Genomic DNA, 20,021 nt, shown 5'->3' with positions numbered 1-20,021 from the left:
CCGAGAACAGGTTTCATCTCAGTTTCTGGTACTCTGGTAAACACCTGGTGAGATGCAGGCTCGCTTATGTGCTGCTGGTGAATACACCATTTGGCATAAAGTTTCAACATTAGAAGCAAAATTCTGCACACCCTCTGATCCTGCAATGCCCTTTTTAGGACAGCTCCTCACTGTAAGGTCCATGGGGCAAGGCTGTGCCTCTGTTACTGACTTACTGTCTCACTCCCTGGGCTCAGCCCAGCACTCCCTGGGCTCAGCCCAGCAGTCAGGGTGCTGAATTACACCCTTCTGAGGAATAAGCCCTTTCCAATTTGGTGAAGTCCTCAGTGGCAGTACCTGATCCCCTACTCCAGGTACGGGTCTCATGATCAGTCCAGGGTGGGCAGGTGACCTAAAGAAGCCCGATCACAACCTTCGCTGAGACCTGCTGACGAGGCGCCCTTCCAGTGCCGGAAGTCAGAGGTCTATTTTGGTTACACATCTCAGTCGCTTCCTTTACTGTATGTGCAATTTCTTTAGAACTGGCTTTGTGAACCCTTCTTTCTAAAAGGTGTAATTTAACTTTCTGAATAGACAGAGGTTCATACAATTCAGAATTTTAAAAAGCACATGAGTATCCAGTGAAAAGTCTCCCATTTCAGTGTTCCAGCTACAGAGTATTTACCTTGCCTGCCCTGCAGCCAAGGTTGGCAGTTGCTGGTGTGTCTGTTTAGAGATTTTTTTATGCATATATAGGACTATACAAAACTGCTCTGCATCTTGTTCTTTTCACTTAATATGTCTGGGCTATCTTATCATTTCAGTCCACAGAGTTTACAGCTACACTGTGTTTAACTATATGGACACACCATTGTAAGAGATCCTTATTTAGATGGTTTCCAATCTTTTGAAATTTTCATGATTAAAATCATCAGAAAAAAACTCCAATAAGCACCCAGGTTCATTTGCAACAAGAATCAGCTGTTTACCTTGCAAGACTATGCTTGGAAGAGCAACATTCAAACGTTTAACAAATTGACCAGAAGCCTCAAACAAACAACGAAGCCCATGAACTCCAACGCTCTGCTGGCTGCCTCACAAGGGGGTTGGCAGCGTCCCTGCCTCACCTGGTGGAGACACTTTCGGGCCTTGTCATACTCGCTCCGCAGGCAGTAGGCGCTCCCCAGGTTGAACAGCATCACGGTCCTGGCTGAGCTGACGGAGCTGGGGTAGCACTGAGGGGCCCGCTTCCCGGCTGCGGAGGAGACCAGACCCAGGTGAAGAGGACGGCCAAGGGCAGGGGAGCGACCCAGTCCACTGCCCCCAGGATCCGCCCAAGATAAAACCCAGCACCACTCCTCTGGTGGCAAAGGAAAGACACAGAGGCTTGAGTGTAAGTGTTTGGGACGCAGGCCCGGCTACTTCAGTATTGACAAAGCTGCTTACTTACAGGATTCCATTGCTTCGTTTTCACCCTTGTCTGATCCTACAAAGACATGAAAATAAAATCTGAGGGGGCAGGACAACAGAATCCGTTTTCTAAAAACCTACTTTTCTTCATGAAATGGAAATCTACTATTAAAGGAATGTCATAACATTTTTCCTTTCCAGGTGCTGGAGGTTCTATTAAAAGACACTGGAATGCTCCCACTCATCACCACCCCACGCCTGAGAAATAACCCTGAACAGAGTGAATGCTGGTTTCACTCCTTCAAAAACTTAGCCATGATTGAAAACCGACTCGTGAATGCAGTATTTTTACTCTCCCTGGATTGTGGAATCCCTCCGAAGAGAAAAATACAGTATGAAAATCAAAATGAATTGTTCCAACACAACCAGCCTTTCAAAAGTTAGAATTTAGACCATGTGATAATCAGCTCCTAGGTCAACTTAGCAAACAACTAGTACAAAGTACAGCCCATACTGTGGAGTGCCGACCTAGAACTCCCTTCACTTCACAACCGTGCCCTTAAATTTCCACACATCCTAAGTTATAACAGAAAGGCAGTGGAAATGGTGAACAGTTTTGATCAATGTGTCCTCATTAACCTTGGTCTTGCTCATTTGAAGAGATCCCCAAGGAGACATCAGTGACATTCTCTGGGTTCAAGTGAGTAATAGCATCAGATATTCTGTCCAGAGAGATGAGGGCTTCTGCAGCATATAAATGGCCCAAAAACCTAAAATTTGGGGGGGAAGAAAAGATTCCAAACTGAAAAGTAGGTCATCACAAAAATACCCAATGCGTAATAAAATCTGGTGTTGTGTATGTTTCACATTTCACATATTTCAAGTATTTAAATTGAAATTTAAGTTTATAAATGGATTAAGAGTCACTTAAATTTTCTCTCTTTAAAAATATCTTAAAATATACAGTAACTTTTATGTTAGCTGAGTAGAGGCAAATGACACATACTCATTAAGACAGCAAATTTATGCTGTTCTATGTATACAGAAAATAACACGAACAGTTCTGAAATGAGAGGCATGACTGAGGATGGAGGCCCTCCAGCGGAACATCACAGTTAGGGTCCTCCAGCCTCCGGTGCTGGAACAGTCAAACAGGCACGAGGCTGGGTGGGATTAACTTCACAATGGCTTCCCCCTCCTACATCATCCATCTGACGCCCACTTGGCAGATGTGCTGCCTCCAGGCTTCCAAGAGCCTGCTCCTTCCAGTGTCTGACTTTGAGCCATTTTCCCCATGATCATCTGATCGATTTTTCAAAATTAAACTAGTCTTAGACATATTACACCCTTACTAAAAATCTTAAATGACTTTTTCTACTTGAGAACAAGACAGAGCAAACAAAACTAAACTTTGATGGATTTAAAGCTCTCCACAATTCGGTCCCAGTTTCCTATATTCAGTTCACCCTCACTCCTGCGGAGTCCTCTGTTCCCACCAGACACAGTGTCCTGGGCAGGACACCCTGCTGCCTGCCTCTGAGGGCTCAAAGCCAGGCCAAAATCCAACTCCTCCCTTCAAAGGACAGCTCAGGTCTCACCTCCTCTAGACAGCCAGTCTCAGCTGCATCTGTCTACATGGATTTGGGTCCTTGAATCCTAGCCTGTTTATAATTTGACCATTTTTCTGGGATGTATGCACATTAATCACACAAGAGCTATTTCTTTTTTAAAAAAAAATTCATTATTTTTGTTGTTGTTGGGGGGAAGGTAATTAAATTTGTTTATTTATTTATTTTTAATGGAGGTACTGGGGATTGAACCCAGGACTTTGTGCATGCCAAGCATGCACTCTGCCACTGAACTATATACTCTACCCTCAAGAGCTATTTCTTTACGAAGCAGTTTCTTCTAATGCGCTGGAGTTGTAATGACCTTCTATTTTGCTTCCCCACCAAACACTAACAGAAATGACCAAAAAACAAAAACAAAAACAAAAAAAAAGTAACTTCAAATATATTCTGAAATAAGGTATTTCAAAAATTTCATTAAAGCAGCATCCATAAGCCAATAATCATTACAAAACACAGACATATTCAAAGAACTACTTCAAACTCTTCTCTGTGAATTTACTTAAAATTTTTTTAAAAAAACCAAATTAAATGCCTTCTTGACATTCAAAGCCCAGAACTCCTTGATGAGGTGTTTGGGAAGCAACTGTGGGATCTGGGCTGCCAAACGGAGAAATACCTGTTTATTTTCACTGGAAAGACAGCGGCCTGGCTATTAATCAGAAACCAACGCTAGGACAGAATGGTTAAGGGATTAAAAATGAAATGATCAGACACGCCGTGGCCAATCCCTCAAAGTTGGCTAAGAAATCACATAACCTAAGAATTTTGTTGCTTTGACATTCAGAGGAAAGAAGCTGCTAAGTGAGGTTAAAAACCCTCCAACGAACGCCAGGTAGACACCCTAGTCGGGATTATCTGAGAATAGTGGCCACAACGTCAGCCAGAGGATTGAAAAAAAAAAAGCAGCGAGGATTTGTGTTTCATTCTTGTTCAAAAGGAGAACACAAAGCACTGCTCTACCGATGCCACGCACACCACAGCCCGAGCGGCGCGCTCCTGGCGGGGCAGAGGCCACGGTTCTGGCCAGAATGCGCAGGGCTGGGTGATGGAAAGGAGCGGAGGAGCCGCAGACGCAACCAAGTGCCCGGCACTCAGCTCAGGGCCCCCCAGGTCTCGACACGAGACAGGGTTTTCTCACAGAAGAGCACTCCTATCTGAATCAGGACAAAGTTTCTTACGTTCCTGGATGTTTTTCATTATCTTTTTAAAAACAAAAACAAAAACACAAGGAATGTTTGGGGAACAATGACCTGAAACAACCTTAATCAATGTTAATTTTAGATGTTTGTATAAAGTAACACATTTTTTAAACAGACTTGCTCCTCACAGTATGACCTCACAGTTCTAAGTGTTGCATGTTACACACAACGCTACTTTTAAAAGGCAAAGGAACATGTTTTGCAGATTTTAAGTACATACCCACAGGGTGAGTGGAAAAACAGTTGCCCTCATTTAATGCTATGCAGAGGACTTGTGGTCCTAGATAGAATTTCTAGTATCAGCATCATACCGAGATTGAAAGAATGCTGCAGCTTACTCTACTTCCATACAAGGAAGGATGAAGTGCTTTAGAAAAGTTAGAATGACAGTGACACTGCTGCTGAGGAGGCATCTGAGGAATCCGAATAAAACTCATGTACTCAGGAAATGGTACAGTAGTTTGGAAAATTATTTTAAAATTCTTATTTGTTTACTTGAATTGCATTCCTCAAAGTTGACCACACTCCTTCTGGTGTGGGACTTCTCCCTGAGGACTCATCTTGTCTGGAGAGCTAACATGTGACAACATGCTCCGGCTGGGCCCAGCAGCGGACACTAGGGAGTCCAGAGTCCCTGCCTCCAAATGCTCAGCGCAGCAAGTGCCACTTCCGCTAACCCCTGAGGTGCAACAAGTGAAAAAAATTTCACTATCAAATAAACAATTACCAAATTAAGAAACTCTGATGGGGAGGGTGTAGCTCAGTGATAGAGCATGTGCTTAGTATGCACGAGGTCCTGGGTTCAATCCCCAGTACCCCCACTAAAAATTAAATAAACAACCTAATTACCTCCCCCCTTCAAAAAAAAAAAAAAAAAGAGTTAAGAAAAAAAAGAAACTTTGTGCTTTCTCTATAACATATATTCAAGTGGGAGAGTTAAAAAAAAAAAAAGCAACAGCAGCAGCAGCTGCAGCACACCACATATTAACTGAAAACCTCCAAACAAAACAAACAAGGAACACGCAGGGCAAGTCACACTTACTTAAGAGACCCTGACAGCTTGGGCTGCTGAAGGAGTTTATCTGCGTGATTCAGAGCCATGAGGTTATCACCCAATGCCAGAGCCACGTAAGCACTGCAGGCGAGAATGGAGCATCTGCAACACAAAAGGCAAGGGCCGTAAACCAGAGTTACAAATGACGATGACAACGTCTGTGAATCGGGAAAGGACGCCCTAATTATGGCTGTGGCAATCTGGACACCAGGAAAGAAGACAGGAAGCCACAATACTAATGGCAAGAATCAGAATGATGGCAAAAACTACAATCTGAGGCTCAGTTTAGCTATTTACCTAAATCATCTTTAGCTTCCATCCAACTGGAAGCCAAAATAACCAACAAAATAACCAAATAGTTACAATATATATTTAGCCTGTAAAAAAAAAAATAATGTAGTTAATGGCCTAGTGACAAGTTCCTTTAACCTCCAAGAAAGCAAGCTATAGAAGCACATCTGCTGCTCTAAGGAACAATTACCTTACTAAAACACCCACTTAGCTCCACTTACTGTAAAGCGTTCTTCTCTGAAACTATTAAGAAGTCTATAGCTCTTGCTAAGCACCAGTGTCCAAAGTAACAGAATTTCATTCACATAGGTAGGTACTACTGTCCTATATGACTATTCAGGAGGGAAAACACACACACACACACACACAGGCTGAATAAATACACGCAAAGATAAAAAATTTAAGTTACACAGATTTTCCTAAGTTGTGTTGGAAACCTAAATTTCCATTTGGTTTTCTACTTAACAGGCAGCTCATTTAAAACAGTACCAAGACACTAATAGATCATTTGAATGTTAAACAATCACTCCACAAAGCAATCTTAAAATAAACCCCTGTCAAATAGAAAAGAGGTCTGAATGGCCGACCACAAATGACCTGACTTAGATACAGGGTTTTGAGTGTTTACAAATTACAATACATATGTATATCATTAAGTGCATCTGGGTTGTAATTTCAGGCTAAGGAGGAATGTAAGCATCACAGAACCAGAGTTTTCTAACACTGAAATCCTCCGACTTCAAATGCCCATCTAGGAAAAGCGCAGCCGGGCAAATTCAGAAGTAGCCTGCCGTTTCCCCGTCACTGGCTCACTTCTGGTTGCTGGAACCTTAGAAAATTATCCACTAAAGGAAAAAACAGGCCCTCGACCCCTAACAACACAGCAGAGTAGACTGGCACAAGGAAACAGATTGATGGCCTTATGCTATGATGTGAAGGGCTGAAAGATCGCCTACTGTGGTGCCTCATTCTATAAGTGAGATTGAAAGTGATTAAACACATCCTAGAGCTTAGAGTCTGGTGAGTCAGGACCAACACCCCACACTGCGGACTCCCAACTCACTGCCCTTCCTGTCCTACCACACTGCTTCTCGGTCAATTCATAAGACTGCCCTACCAATATAAAAGTAGAAAGAAAAGATTACATCATTTTTCCTATGCACACATATGTAATCTAACCTGTCTTTTTTAAAAGGAAGAAAACAGAATTTAACTGAAATATTTCAAGTTTGAATTTTATTACTGAGCCCATGATTTAAAATCTGAGGAGAGTAATTAATTTAAGAGCAGGCAAGTTGTGTCATTTCCGAAGGGATTTTCCCGACAAGTCTACTGTCACCCCTGTGTCTTCACTAGCAAGGCGACCTTGTGGCCACGGCCCCTGGAGGGAGTCCTCTCCCTGATGGAAGACTCAAGGGCCCAAAGGAGGGAGGCACTGGCTAGTTCTCTCCCCTTTTCAGACGCACTTCAGTGGTTGGCTCTGTGTGGAGAGATCAGGGTGACTTAATTACTCTTTTGGTTTATTTGTAGTTTTATTTTTAAATGGCAATAGACATTCACTCATCAGCCAGGTATGCACTGCTTACGAAGAAAAGGAATGACCTGGAAAGGCCTCCATCTCCAGAGGCCCTAGACCATCCTCAGCTCAGATGAGTATATGACTGACAGTCACAAAATTTAAAATCCATTTTCATCTGTGACTTTGCCAAAGGCCAGGGCAAGACAAGCTCCTTAAAAGCAGAAGCCTGCATCTTTCGTTTTCCACATAAAGATGAGAGTAATCTCTCTGTGCTACAGTAGGTGTTTAACAGGTAATCACCAAAGACAACAGTTTTCAACGTTTTAGATTTACCTCTCCAGGAACCCAGACCTCCACCGCCTGGTGGTAGGCCACCTTGCTGACAAAGCCACCTCCTTCCCGGCCCTCAAACACGGGAGTCTCCTGCTCGCTTCAAGTCCCGGAGTCCAGGACCGGCCTCACCTCAGGCAGGCTTGCTGGGAAAAGCCTGCCCCAGCCACTCCTGACAGTAGGGGGGCTATTACTGCTCTAGCCCACTGTCAAGCCCACTTTGGGTCCAGAAATCAGTCATGTACGATTTGCAGCAGGATTCTGTTTCCCAAACTATAATTATGTACAAGGGAAAGATCTGTTTTCCTTAGCTTTTACCTCCTTCCCCGTTAAGATACCATATCAAGTTACAACAGGGTGAAAGATTCTAATAATAACATAAGCTTCCTATTAAAACGTACTTAAATGTGTGGGCTGGCATTCTGATCAAGAGTCATCGGATTCAACCAGTTTCACTACATGAAACTAAAACTAACACATGTGCCCCTCTTCTCAGGGCACCTTCCCCTCCAGCCTACCTCATCTCCCACCACCCTCTTGCTTTTCCACTCCACACTGCATAATTCCTGCAGATGAGAACACTGGAAACACACACGGCACTACCTACTAAGCTTCTGGAAATCATTTTACTTCTGATAGTTGCTACTTAAAATATTGAAACCCCCCCCAACCCTGCCCCACTGCCTCCTCGAGTCACTGTCCAATCTGCTTTAGCAGCCACTCAGTGGATCTGACAGTTCATCAGACTGGAAGAACTCTAGCTCAAGGGAAGGGACACCCCACCTCCCCCCGCGGAAGGTCTGACACAACCCCACCCTCCCTGCCATAGGCTGGAGGAGCTGGCTCTAGAACAGAGCACCAACCCTTGGAAAAGGAAAGAACAAAAAAGCTGAAGAAGAAGAAAGAAAGGAGAGACATGGGGAAGACATGTCCTTAAACAACCAAACTCTAGCAGCAAGCTATGTAAGACTTGGCGTTAAAAATTTGTCAAGCCATATATTCTGTGAGTAAAATGCATCTAAACCAAGTGTCTGAAATAGCTTAACCTGTATCAAAAGAAGCTAAAATGGGGTAAGTCCAGTCAGTCTCCATTTGTCAAAGGAACCTCATACAAACGTTATTTGAAAAACTGGCTCATAAAAATTCTACAAAGAATTTCTTCGAACAGAATGAATATGGTACTGGATTTTAAAATTTAAAATAATGTATTTCAAGCTCTTTCCACTTATCTACGACAATCTAGAAAATGTTAAACTTGCCAACTTTAAATTCTTCAGAAACATTTAAAGTTTTGGATAAGTTTTTCACTTCATGTCTTCCGTAAACACTCTGCTTTCTAGGAACAGTTCTGTACAAAAAGCATCTTACTGACAAACACACCCCAAACCCAACACTAATAAAAGCCCAGCTCAAACAAGCTGAAGAAGTTTTTCTCTTCAACCAAATCTAGCATCTCAAGGAATCCAGTCCTACTCCAGGCAGAAAATAAAATGCATAGTCACAGACCTAGCATTCTATACATGTGCAGGACCTTAAGATCGCTCACTCTAACTTGCTTATTTGACAAAAGGAAAAAGGCCCAAAGGGGTTAAACAATTTGTCCAATGTCGGCAGGAGCCCCATGGGGTTTCTACAGAGTGGGAGACCACTGAAGAATTATTCTAACCCTGGCTTGTGACCAGTCTGATCACCAGTTCATCTAAATGGGGTCCTGGGACTCTGATGTGAATCGTGCCGTCATAAACACAAGCTGCTGCTAAGGTGAGGGATATGTCACACAGGCAGGTTCCCCTCTTTGGTAGAGTTTAGTAGATGAGCAACTTTCAGTAGGACCACATTCAGTTACAAGACTGAAATGGGGATGGGTCCCTAGCAAGAGCAATATGAGATTCAAAAGATTATTAGCCATATTCCTGCTTTTGGTATATCTCACGAGCTAACACCAAAAGAAATATGATTCCTTAAGTACACTAAAACTGTCTGCAATATTTATGTTATCAACCATTTGTTTGACTCGTCTTCTTTTATAAACACTGGGCCATGTAAGGTCCCTTTTAACTGAATGGGAAATAATTCACTTGAGTGTCACATCCGAGTCTAAATGAACTAATTAATTAAGGCTCCATAATTTATACTTGTGGAATAAGTGGGCCTAATTAAATTTTGGCTGAACATTTCTTTTTATCCATTTTGAGACTCTTATTAAAGAAAAAGACAAACTGAAGTTTCATTTTTATTTTGTATACTTTGATTTTAATTTCTCATACACACTATTTCCCAGGTTGGCCCCAACATTATTTCCTACCCTTTTCCAGTTCTGTTATACTCTTTTCCAGGTTCTAGAGAAGCCTCCAATTTAGTTTCAGAAATTAAAAGTTAGCTAATATCACAATCTCAGAATAAATAATAAAGACGTCCTGCAATATGCAACACGTAAGACTTCATACATACCCATGACAGTTATAAAAACACTGCGCAACTAGAAATGTTAATGTGACTAACCCTATGAATGTATTTCCTTACTATTAATAAGATACTAGAATGCAAACAATTAATTTGAGCCCTTACCTCATACCATACATAAAAATTAACTCAAAGTGGATCAAAGGCCTAAATGTAAGCACTAAAATTATAAAACTTTTAAATAACAACATAGGAGTAAACCTCATGACCTTGGATTTGGCAAAGGAGTCTTAGACATGACATGAAAAGCAAGATCAATAAAAGGGAACACAGATACATCGAACTTCATCAAAATGTAAAATATCTGTCATTCAAAGACCACCTCCAAAACGTGAAAAGACAACCGACAGAAGGGGAGGAAATATTTGCCAATCACTTACCTGATAAGGGTCTTGGATCTAAAATACATAAACTCTTACAAGTCAATAATAAAAAGATAAATCACACATTTAAAAAATAGGCAGAGGATCTCAATAAATATTTTTCTAAGGAAAAGATACAAATGTCCAATAAGCACATGAAAAGATGTTCGTCATCATTAGTCCCCAGGGAAACGCAAATCAAAGCCACAAAGAGATAACACTTCATACCCACTTCAATGTATAACCGAAAAGATGAGTAACAAGTGTTGGTGAGGATGCGAAGAAATCGCAACGTTCATACACTGCTGGCAGGATTGTAAAGTGGTGCAGCCGCTTTGGAAAAGTCTGGTCATTCCTCAAATGATTAAACAGTTACTTATGACCCAGCAATTCTACGTCTAGGTATACAACCAAGGAAAAAAAAATGTGTTTACACAAAATCTGGTACATGAATGTTTATAGCAGCATTATTCTAAGCAGTCTAAAGATAGAAACAACCCAAATGTCTATTAATGAATGAATGAACAAAATGTGATATATCCATACAATGAAGTATTTTTCTACAATGAAATGGCAATGATACATGCTACAACTTGGATACACCTTGAAAACTTTACCCTAAGTGAAAGAAGTCAGTCATAAAAGCCCACATGTTACGTGATTCCATCCATAGGAAAGTCTAGAATGGGGAAAGCTACAGCGACAGAAGGTAGATTAATTAAGGCTGGGGAGCAGACTCGGGATAAAGGGGTCACAGCTAAAGGGTACAGGGTTTCCCTCTGAGGTGATGAAAATGTTCGAAAACTGACTGTGGTGATGATTGCACAACACTGTGAATCAACTAAAAAACACTGGATTGTACACTTTAATTGTATAGTATGTGAATCAGATCTCAAAGCTGTTTTGAAAATATTATCAGTAGTCAGTCAATAAATGTCTGACTTCAAAAAAATAAAGATATTAAAAGTACATCCTTATAATAAAAACCAATCACTAGATAAGAAAATCATTATCTCCCAAATGCTTGTGGAGACATTAGTATTTAAATCAGCATGTGGCCAAAATATCAATCATGCACATGTGTCTACATTCTCAGATTCATGTGGATGTTAGGCCTTTTTTTTCTGAAGAGAGATTCAGCTACATTTTGTGGTACGTGAGAAAAACGGCCCAGCAACAATACCGCACATTCGTAGAAACCACATAGCGACAAACAGGCCCTTCAAACGCGTCTGAACCCTTAGAGCGGTGCTGCCCAACAGGGATTTAATTGGAGCCATAAATATAATGTTGTATTTTCTAGTAGACACATTAAAAAAAAAAACAGAAACAGGTGAAAAGAATGAATTTTAATATATTTAAATTAATCCAGTATATCTAAGATATCATTTCAACATATGGTCAATATAAAAAATTACTGATGTGTTGTATATTTTTTTTCAGTTTTGAAATTCTGTGTGTATCGTACACCTGAACAGTGTAGCTTTCATGAGTCACATTTCCTGCGCTCAGGAGCCTCCTATGATGACTGGTGCTGGCACTGGACACTGCAGCCTTAGGGTCTGATGAATACATGATAAATAGGCAGAGAGATGTTTCTCTGTTGTTGTTAAGAAGCCAAGTTTTCCATGTCATGTCACCTCTAAGTGATACGTAAGAGAAGCTGACCACTGATCATTAGTGATTAACTCACATTTTCAAAAATAGTAAGTTTACAATTATATTAACTGAAAAATTTCAAAATATCTTAAAAATGTTCAGCTAGGTATACTTTTTATATATTAAAACATATTATTTTAAGTGTAAAGTTTGAAGGGTTTGAATACACACATGTAACCACCAGCCCAATGAAGATACAGAACATTTCTTTCACCTCAGAAAGATTCCTTCCAGGCAATTCTCCAACCACTGTTTTAATTTCTATGAATATAAATTAGTTTTGTATAGTTTTGCCTGTCATACAAATGGTATCAATGGAATTATACAGTTTATACCTTATACTGATTAAAGAAGAAATAGGAAATGTTTTGAGATTCATATTGTGTTGACTTGTGTACCAGTACTTGTTCCTTTTTTACAGCTGAGTAGTATTCCAATATATAGAGAGGACTAAAACTGAGTTGCCCACCCTCCCACTGATGCATACCAATGGGCTAGTTCTACTTTTTGTCTATCATAAGCAAAGCCGCTGTGAAATTCTTGTGTGGACAAGTCTTCATCTCTCTTACACAAAAAACTAGAAACAGAATCATCTTTTACTTAAAAAATTTAAAGTCATAGCATTTATTTATTTCAAGGCTACTGTGTGTATGTGTTCTTAATCAAAAGAAACTGATAGCTTTGCAAAGCTGTGGGTAGTTCAGGAATTGAAGCAACAGTCTAACAGTGTCATTATATTGTTGATCCATTGTATCAGTACCTCTAAGTTCATGTGAGCCTCACAATGTAACTATTTAGTTGATTTGTGAGACATCTTCATGTTTTGGGGACAGATTTCTGTTTTAATTGTGAGAATATTTTTCTGAAAGCTACCTTGTTTTAATACAACATCTCACAACTGCTTCAGGTATCTCATGCCTTCTAAAGACATACTTGTTACTTGGTTAGAATAAATTTTTCTTAGATCCATCTCCTTTTATGTACAAATGAAAAGAAAAAAATGAAAATACTCAAGAGGCTCAACCCATACGGTAAGAAGTGGCCATTAGAACAGTCATGATAATTTACTGCATATTAGTTATGCTGGAAATAGGAAATGAGGTTTTGCATTGGTGTCTTGGGTATTATAGAGCGCAAAGGGTCAAACATAATAGTCCATAAAAACTAAACTATATACTAGTCACACACATTTCCAATCACATAAAAGAATTCAGGTCAGAAGTGGATGAAATCTCTAAATTCCAGGATCTTAACAGAGAAACAGTGTGCTCCGCCTCCTCCCTTCTGTGGAAAACAGCTGGCTCCTGCCTCCAAACTGCCCTTTAACACACCCAACTGCACTGTGAGCTTTTATAGCTTTGAAAATCGCGACACAAATCTTTTGCGACTCCTTCCCCCACCCCATTTGTCTCCACATCACCATTACCACTGTCCTGCAGAGCAGTTCTTTTTTTTTATAAATCTACCCTAAGGCTCCTTCCGTCTTGTTCCATTTCCTTTCTCCCATCTGCTCCATAAGAAAAAAAGGTTAATCTACATCAGCAAGCCCATCTTTAGCTCACTTTATGATGATGGAATTCCCTATGGAGACCCTTTGCCCCTTCCCACAAAAATAGGGACATAATTTTATTTTCTCTGAAAAGCACCACTCCTTCTACAAGGATATGTGGAAAGCAAAGAGCTGTTGTGCCATGAAAGGCCACTCTGCTGGTACCCTTCTCTTTAATGCCATCTTCAGAAGGTAAAGTTAAATCACACAACTCTGCAGCTGTTCAACGGTATGAGATAATGCATGCATACATAAAGCAACCCTAAGATTAGTACTTGTTCAAATAAATTCATAAAAATTAAATCAAGTTTAAAAATCATTTCAAAAAACTTCATCACTAAGAGTTCCCCTTGAAAATCATGTCCAGTGATATACACTGCAGCATTATTTGTAATAGCAAAGACTGAAAACACCACAAAGAGCTAAATATAAATCAGTGTGAAATGGCGGGGGGAGGGTATAGCTCAAGTGGGTATAGGGTATAGGGCACAAGCTTAGCATGCAGGAGGTCCTGGGTTCAATCCCCAGCACCTCCTCTAAAAACAAATATGTAAACCTAATTACCTCCCCCTCCAAAAACAAAAGACCAACAATAAATCAATGTGAAATGAACTGTCATATCTATACACTGCAATTCTGTACACCCATTAGAAAAGGATGCAACAGAGCTCCGTGTACTGATACAGAACAACCTTGAAACCTCACTGGAAGGACACATAAGAAGTGGGTCAGTGGTTGCCCCTCAGAGGAGAGGAAGCAGAGGACCTGATGGGACAAGATTCACTTTACACTGTAGAACCTTCTGTCTTACTTGGATATTTACCATATAAAACAACCTATAAAAAATAGATAAACCCTGAGATAAATATGAAATGCAGGTGGCTCTATAAACAGACTCCTACAGAAAATATTAGGCATATGGTGGAGGGGGATGGTATACTATCCTTGGCTATATCAGAGTGTTCTCTCAAATGCAGTCCTGGCTGAAGTTTACAATCTACCCCTTCTCACCAGCTTATTTTATACAAAATCCAGTTTAACTTTACTTAATTTGCTTTCTTTTTACACATTTCCACTCAGGACAAAAATCCAGCGTAGTGAATTTATTTTAGTTCTATGTTTGGAATTTTGTTTTTTAAATTCAATTTTATTTCATTCAACAGCAATATTCTTTTGCATATTTTGTTTCTTCCATTGTTTCACTGGTAATCTGTCATAGTATTTTTTATTTTCTTGCTTCTTATGATTCATACAAGAAATAAGAAATCAAGAAATTTTAATATAACTGAAGATAATTAAAAAAAATTTAATTACCTTTGCCAAGTTTTAAAAAACCAAAACACTGCTTTCAAAACCTTAAATGACCAACTCCTCATTTCTAACTAAATTTGAGATTTTAGATTTTCCTCCATATAATTAGAAGATTAATGCTTTCCTCCAGACAATACAATACAGTGGGGATACACATATGTATGAAACCCAGGATAGAGAGGGTGTTACTGCAAAGTGGGAATTTATGGTATATTTTGACAGAATGAAATAAAGAGGTAAAAAGCTATTGTTTTGTTGAACAGGGTGCCTGGAGCCCTGAGCTCGCTGACAGTCATACCCCTCCGTGAACCCACTGGTCTGACAATACAGGACCAGAAAAGGGCACATCTGCTGGCCAGTCTTTCCTCCAAAGGGAATCAGTAAGATTAATGAAGTATCTTCATCTTTTAAAAGTTGGAAAAAACAGATATGCAATAAGAAAATAAAAATCATCAGTTACCCCACCATTCGGGGCTAATCACCTTGAAAGTTTTGACACAGATCCCCTCCAGACTTTAAAAAAATGAAAATAGAAATACATATATGTTATTTTATAAAAATGTAATTTAAACCATTTAGACACAAAATCTTCACATTTTATACCTCTGTTTCATGTTTTATTCGGAAAATTCAATGAAGCTATTAATCAAATGAATGTTTCAAATAAATATACTATGAAAAATCACACAAAATAAGGATAGATTCCCTACCTTATTTGCTTAGATAAATTCTAGATGAAACAAAATTTAGATTGGTGGTAATGATAGTATAACAGTAAAAAAAAAAGCTAGAAAACATGGCTAAATTATTTTTTAAATCTTGGAGATAAGAAAGGCTTTTCTAAACATTGCACAAAATGGAAAAAAGTAAAGAAGACTTATAAATATGATACTTAAAAAATGAAACTCTCCTTTAAAACTAAATGTCAGAAACAATGTTTCAGGACAAATGATAGAGGCCAATTTCCTTAATATAGAAGAACTCTTATAAAAATGAAAAGGATGAAAAAACCCAGTATGAAAATGATAAATCCTACAATCACAGAAAAGGTAACATAGGTAAACCTCGGCATCAGACTGAGCACCTTGAATGGACTGGAAGAAGGGCAAAATTTTAAATGGGTCATTTTCCACTCGTCAGGGTGATCAAATTCTCACCAGAAGAAAAGAGACGCCCCAAATCTCACCACCTAGTAACTAATCTAACTAGTATCATTTTCTCCTAAGTGTCTGCCATCTGCTTTTGAGGGCAGTGCTGCTTCTTTTACCTCTGATTCCCCTCCAACTACTACAAGCACTAACGTTTGTGGAAAAAAGAGGAGTAAACAAAATGCTTTCCAAAAGTAATGCATCAATTTACAGTACTACTAGCAACGTATGAATGTTTTAACTGTACCCATGTCATTTTTTTGCAACTTAATAGGTGAAAACACAACTGATGATGGCTCTTTCTTTCCACTTTAATTTGCAGTTCCATTATTAAAATTATTCCTAAAAGTAACACTGTACTTCCAAAAGCAACATGAAAAAAATCATGGTAAAAAATACCCCAGATTTGTTGAAAGATAAATTTATAGATTTAAGAAAGTCAGCTAACCCAAAGGAAGATTAAAAACAAACAAAAAAATCACACTTAGACTCATCATAGTCTAAACTGCTGAAAAACAAAGACAATCAACGTTGACAGAGAGACGGCAGCTACAATACAGTGGCTGTGATCAGAGACAGTGGACAGCAGACAGCACAGTGACATATTGAATGAGCCGAATGAAAGGAAAGCAAAAACAAAACCAAAACCTAGAATTCCATACTCAGTGAAAACATCCTCCAAGAGTGAAGCTGAAATAAAGACAATTCTAGATTTAGAAAGGAAAAAAACAAAAACAAACAAAACACTGAAACTTTAGGAAAACCAACACCTGTACTATTAGAAACACTGAAGGAAGATATTCAGACTGAAGGGAACTACCTTACAAAAGCTAGAGTCATCAGGAAGTGGTAATTGTGTGGCTAAACATAAAAGAATACTCTGTTCTTTCAATTTATACCTGACTGTTCAAAACAAAAATAATGGGGCTTAGAATCTATATGGACAAAAACATAACTTACCCAAACCGACACAGATGAAATAGGAAATCCAAAAAGCCCTCATCTATTGAAGAACTTGAATTCATTACCAAAAATTTCCCACAGAGAAAACCCTAGGCCAGATGGTTTCACTGGCGAATTCTATCAAACATATGAGGAAGGAGAAATACCGATCTTACACAAACTAAAAAACAGAGGAAGCAGCACTTCCCAGCTCATTCATATGTTCAGCATAACCTTGAAACCAAAGCCCAGCCAAGACATCATAAGCAAAGCATGGACCACCCTTCCTTGTGAACACAAAATATTAACAAATCCAACAACTGAGGAAAAAGGTAATACATTCTGACTAGTAGGGTTTAATCACAAGACTGAAAGGCTGGTTTACCATCTGACATTTCATCAGTGTAATTCACAACATTAACAGAACAAAGGAGATAATGTGCTCACGTCAACAGGTGCAACGCTAATTTTGTGTAGATACTCACTTTAAGTTTTCTAATTCCTGTTTTCTCAATGGAGAAGAAGGTGGAGCTGGAATGAATTTATCTCCATCATGGCTTTTACTGCTAAAATAAAGACAGATTCCTAACTATGAAGAGCATAAATAAACAACTAAATGTAAATTTTTGTTTCCCCATTCCCCACTCCCAATTTTTTATGACGAAAGTGTAAAACAATCAAAACATTGAAAAATGTTTAGTAACTTGGTATCACTAACATGTTAAAGTGATACTGTATATTAGCCTCTTTTCCCCAGTACATACTACTTTCAAAAATCTCTAACAGAAAACACCTCTGCTATACAAAGGAAACCATTCCAGTACCTTCACACATTTCTCATTCTTTTAACTGTCTTTTACCAACATAATAAAGCACAATCTCTTGATGGAGGGAAAAAAATTACACAATTTTGTTTTAATTTTCTACAATAAACATGTATTTCTATTATAATCAAGAAAAAATGTTGGAATGGGAGACCTGACTTTAAAGGTGCTGTGTGTAAAAAGAACTTTCTACATATAATAGTGTTTGTTTTATTACTACATAAACTCTCCCAATTTCTACAGATTAGCATAATATTTAATTTATGCTAGGAAACTAGAAATACATAGAAATATTCTGGAGGTTAGTGGCTTAGAGTACATTAAGAGAAAAAGTATAAGATAATAAAAAATGAAAAGTTTTAGGGATTTAAGTATTTATCTCAATAAAAATTAAAAAAAAAAAGCTGTCTGGTAGCAAAATGATTTCTTGCAACTATTCCTCCTATTAGTTGTTACTTTCCACTTTTCTCTTTCAAGGTTCTCTCCTCACTTAAGCCTTCACCTTATTTCTCTCTTCCAGAAATGCTTAAACAGTTGTATTTTCCTTTCTTTTACTCCAAACAGAGAATTTTGGAAACTCAGGCTGAAGATTTCAGGAACTCCTGTAAAGGCCAAGGGCTCACTCTGCCCAGGAAGGTAAAGGGCTCAGGATACCTGCAAGTTTCGCTGCTCTCGCTGCTCTCTGTGTTACCACCTAACTGACTGCTATTTTTAGACCCATTTTCCTGCTTTGGATCTTGCTGTTCTTCAGGTAACAGCAGCAAGGCGTTTCTGAGACAGATGGCTGCAAACTCCATACTGGCTACCGGAATGGCTGAAGACTGTCCATCACTGAAAAGAACAAAATCAAGTTAGCAGAGAAAACAACAAAAATAAATAAGACCTCTCCATTATCAGGAATGAAACCAATATAATTGTAAAAATAAAAACTGTGCCGTCTGATAGGTAGACATTTTAATATAAGCAGTTGTAAGAGAATGCTAAAGAACCCAAATCCTAAATGTTACACAGGCACACCTTAGACATATTGTGGGTTCAGTTCCAGACCACCGCAATAAAGTGAATATCACAGTACAGTAAGACACATGAATTTTTTGCTTTCCCAGCGCGTATAAAAGCTATGCTTACACTATGCAGTAGTCTATTCAGTGTGCAATAGCGTCATGTTTAAACATGACGTATATACCTTAAAAAAATATTTTATTGCTAAAAACTGCATCATGAGCCTTCAGCAAGTCATAATCTTTTTGCAATACTATCATCTTTGATCACTGACCACAGATCACTGACCACTGACCATAACAAGCAATAATGAGAAAATCTGAAATATTCTAAGAATTACCATATTGTGACACAGAGACACGAAGTGAGCACCTGTTGTTGGAAAAATGGCACCAATAGACCTGCTCTACGCAAGGATGCCACAAACATGCCGTTAAAAAAAAAAAAGCAACATCTGCAAAGCACAACAAAGTGCAATAAAAGGAGGTATGTCTGTATATAAGATGTATGAAGTGTAAATAGTAGATTGCAAGTATACACATTATACACCACAGTGTGTCTGCAGGAATGGGACCAAGGCTAGGAGACAACGTGAGGGATACTTGCAGTATCAATGTTAACCTAACACAGGAGTTACAGATGGGAAAACTGTGAGGCCGGCCAGGATAGGTACTCTGAGAACTGGTCTTTTCAGGTAAGGAAATAGATTTTCACATTTGAGCCCTGTCTTGGTTGATGCTTGGTTTTGAAAATGCCTTATTGATAAGTTTTGAAAAAGCAGTGCTATCTGTCTTACAACTTTGCTGAGATTTTATATGTTTCTATTGGTTTTATATATCAAACTGAGTCAGCTTTATTAGGGGAAAAAAGTAAAAAGCAGTAACAATTTTGAAATTGTCGGAATGTTTTAACTTGTCTTTTGAAAGAAATTTGCCTTATTGCTGGAATAAATTAAGAGCAAAATACTGTGCGCCAGAAACTTCAAAACTTTGGAAAAGTGAACAACTTTTTGGAAAAGAAAGGAGTGAATTTTTTAGAGCTTACTACTTTAGAAATAACAGCAACTCCACACTGGAATCGTTATAAACATATTCACGCTGAAAAGCTGTTCAACTGCAAAGTCGTTCTACATGTGACAGCTTTGTATTACTTGGGTTGCTATATGTACTACTGCTTTTTTCTCCTAATACAAAGAATCAGCTTTAGGGACTATGAGAAAATAACTAAATGAAAAGTACCATAACAAATAATAAACTATATAAAAAGTTAACCTCAAGATGCCCTCTTCTGGACATTCTGAATAACGGCACTGAATAGATCAGGGTTTCTCAGGCCACCAACAATTTTA

At 38.8% G+C, this 20,021-nt stretch overlaps 1 protein-coding gene across 2 annotated transcripts in view; it reads right to left on the bottom strand.

Annotated features, from left to right (window-relative positions):
• CNOT10 (CCR4-NOT transcription complex subunit 10) overlaps nucleotides 1–20,021 on the bottom strand; it is a 54,092-nt gene that overhangs the window by 3,534 nt on the left and 30,537 nt on the right. The window contains exons 12-17 of one of the 2 annotated variants that reach the window (XM_010982057.3): nucleotides 18,326–18,502; nucleotides 17,333–17,413; nucleotides 5,262–5,375; nucleotides 2,029–2,159; nucleotides 1,430–1,465; nucleotides 1,107–1,234 (exon numbers count right to left, since the gene is read on the bottom strand). In XM_010982057.3, the coding sequence (XP_010980359.1) occupies nucleotides 1,107–1,234; nucleotides 1,430–1,465; nucleotides 2,029–2,159; nucleotides 5,262–5,375; nucleotides 17,333–17,413; nucleotides 18,326–18,502 (667 nt within the window). The remainder of the gene's footprint in view (nucleotides 1–1,106; nucleotides 1,235–1,429; nucleotides 1,466–2,028; nucleotides 2,160–5,261; nucleotides 5,376–17,332; nucleotides 17,414–18,325; nucleotides 18,503–20,021) is intronic. The other variant, XM_031469827.2, reaches the window with a different exon arrangement.

This window comes from Camelus dromedarius, chromosome 17, assembly GCF_036321535.1.
Source record: "Camelus dromedarius isolate mCamDro1 chromosome 17, mCamDro1.pat, whole genome shotgun sequence".
Classification (NCBI taxonomy): Eukaryota; Metazoa; Chordata; class Mammalia; order Artiodactyla; family Camelidae; genus Camelus; species Camelus dromedarius.
Note: the sequence above shows the minus strand (reverse complement) of the source record. Positions and strands in the feature narration are given on the sequence as shown.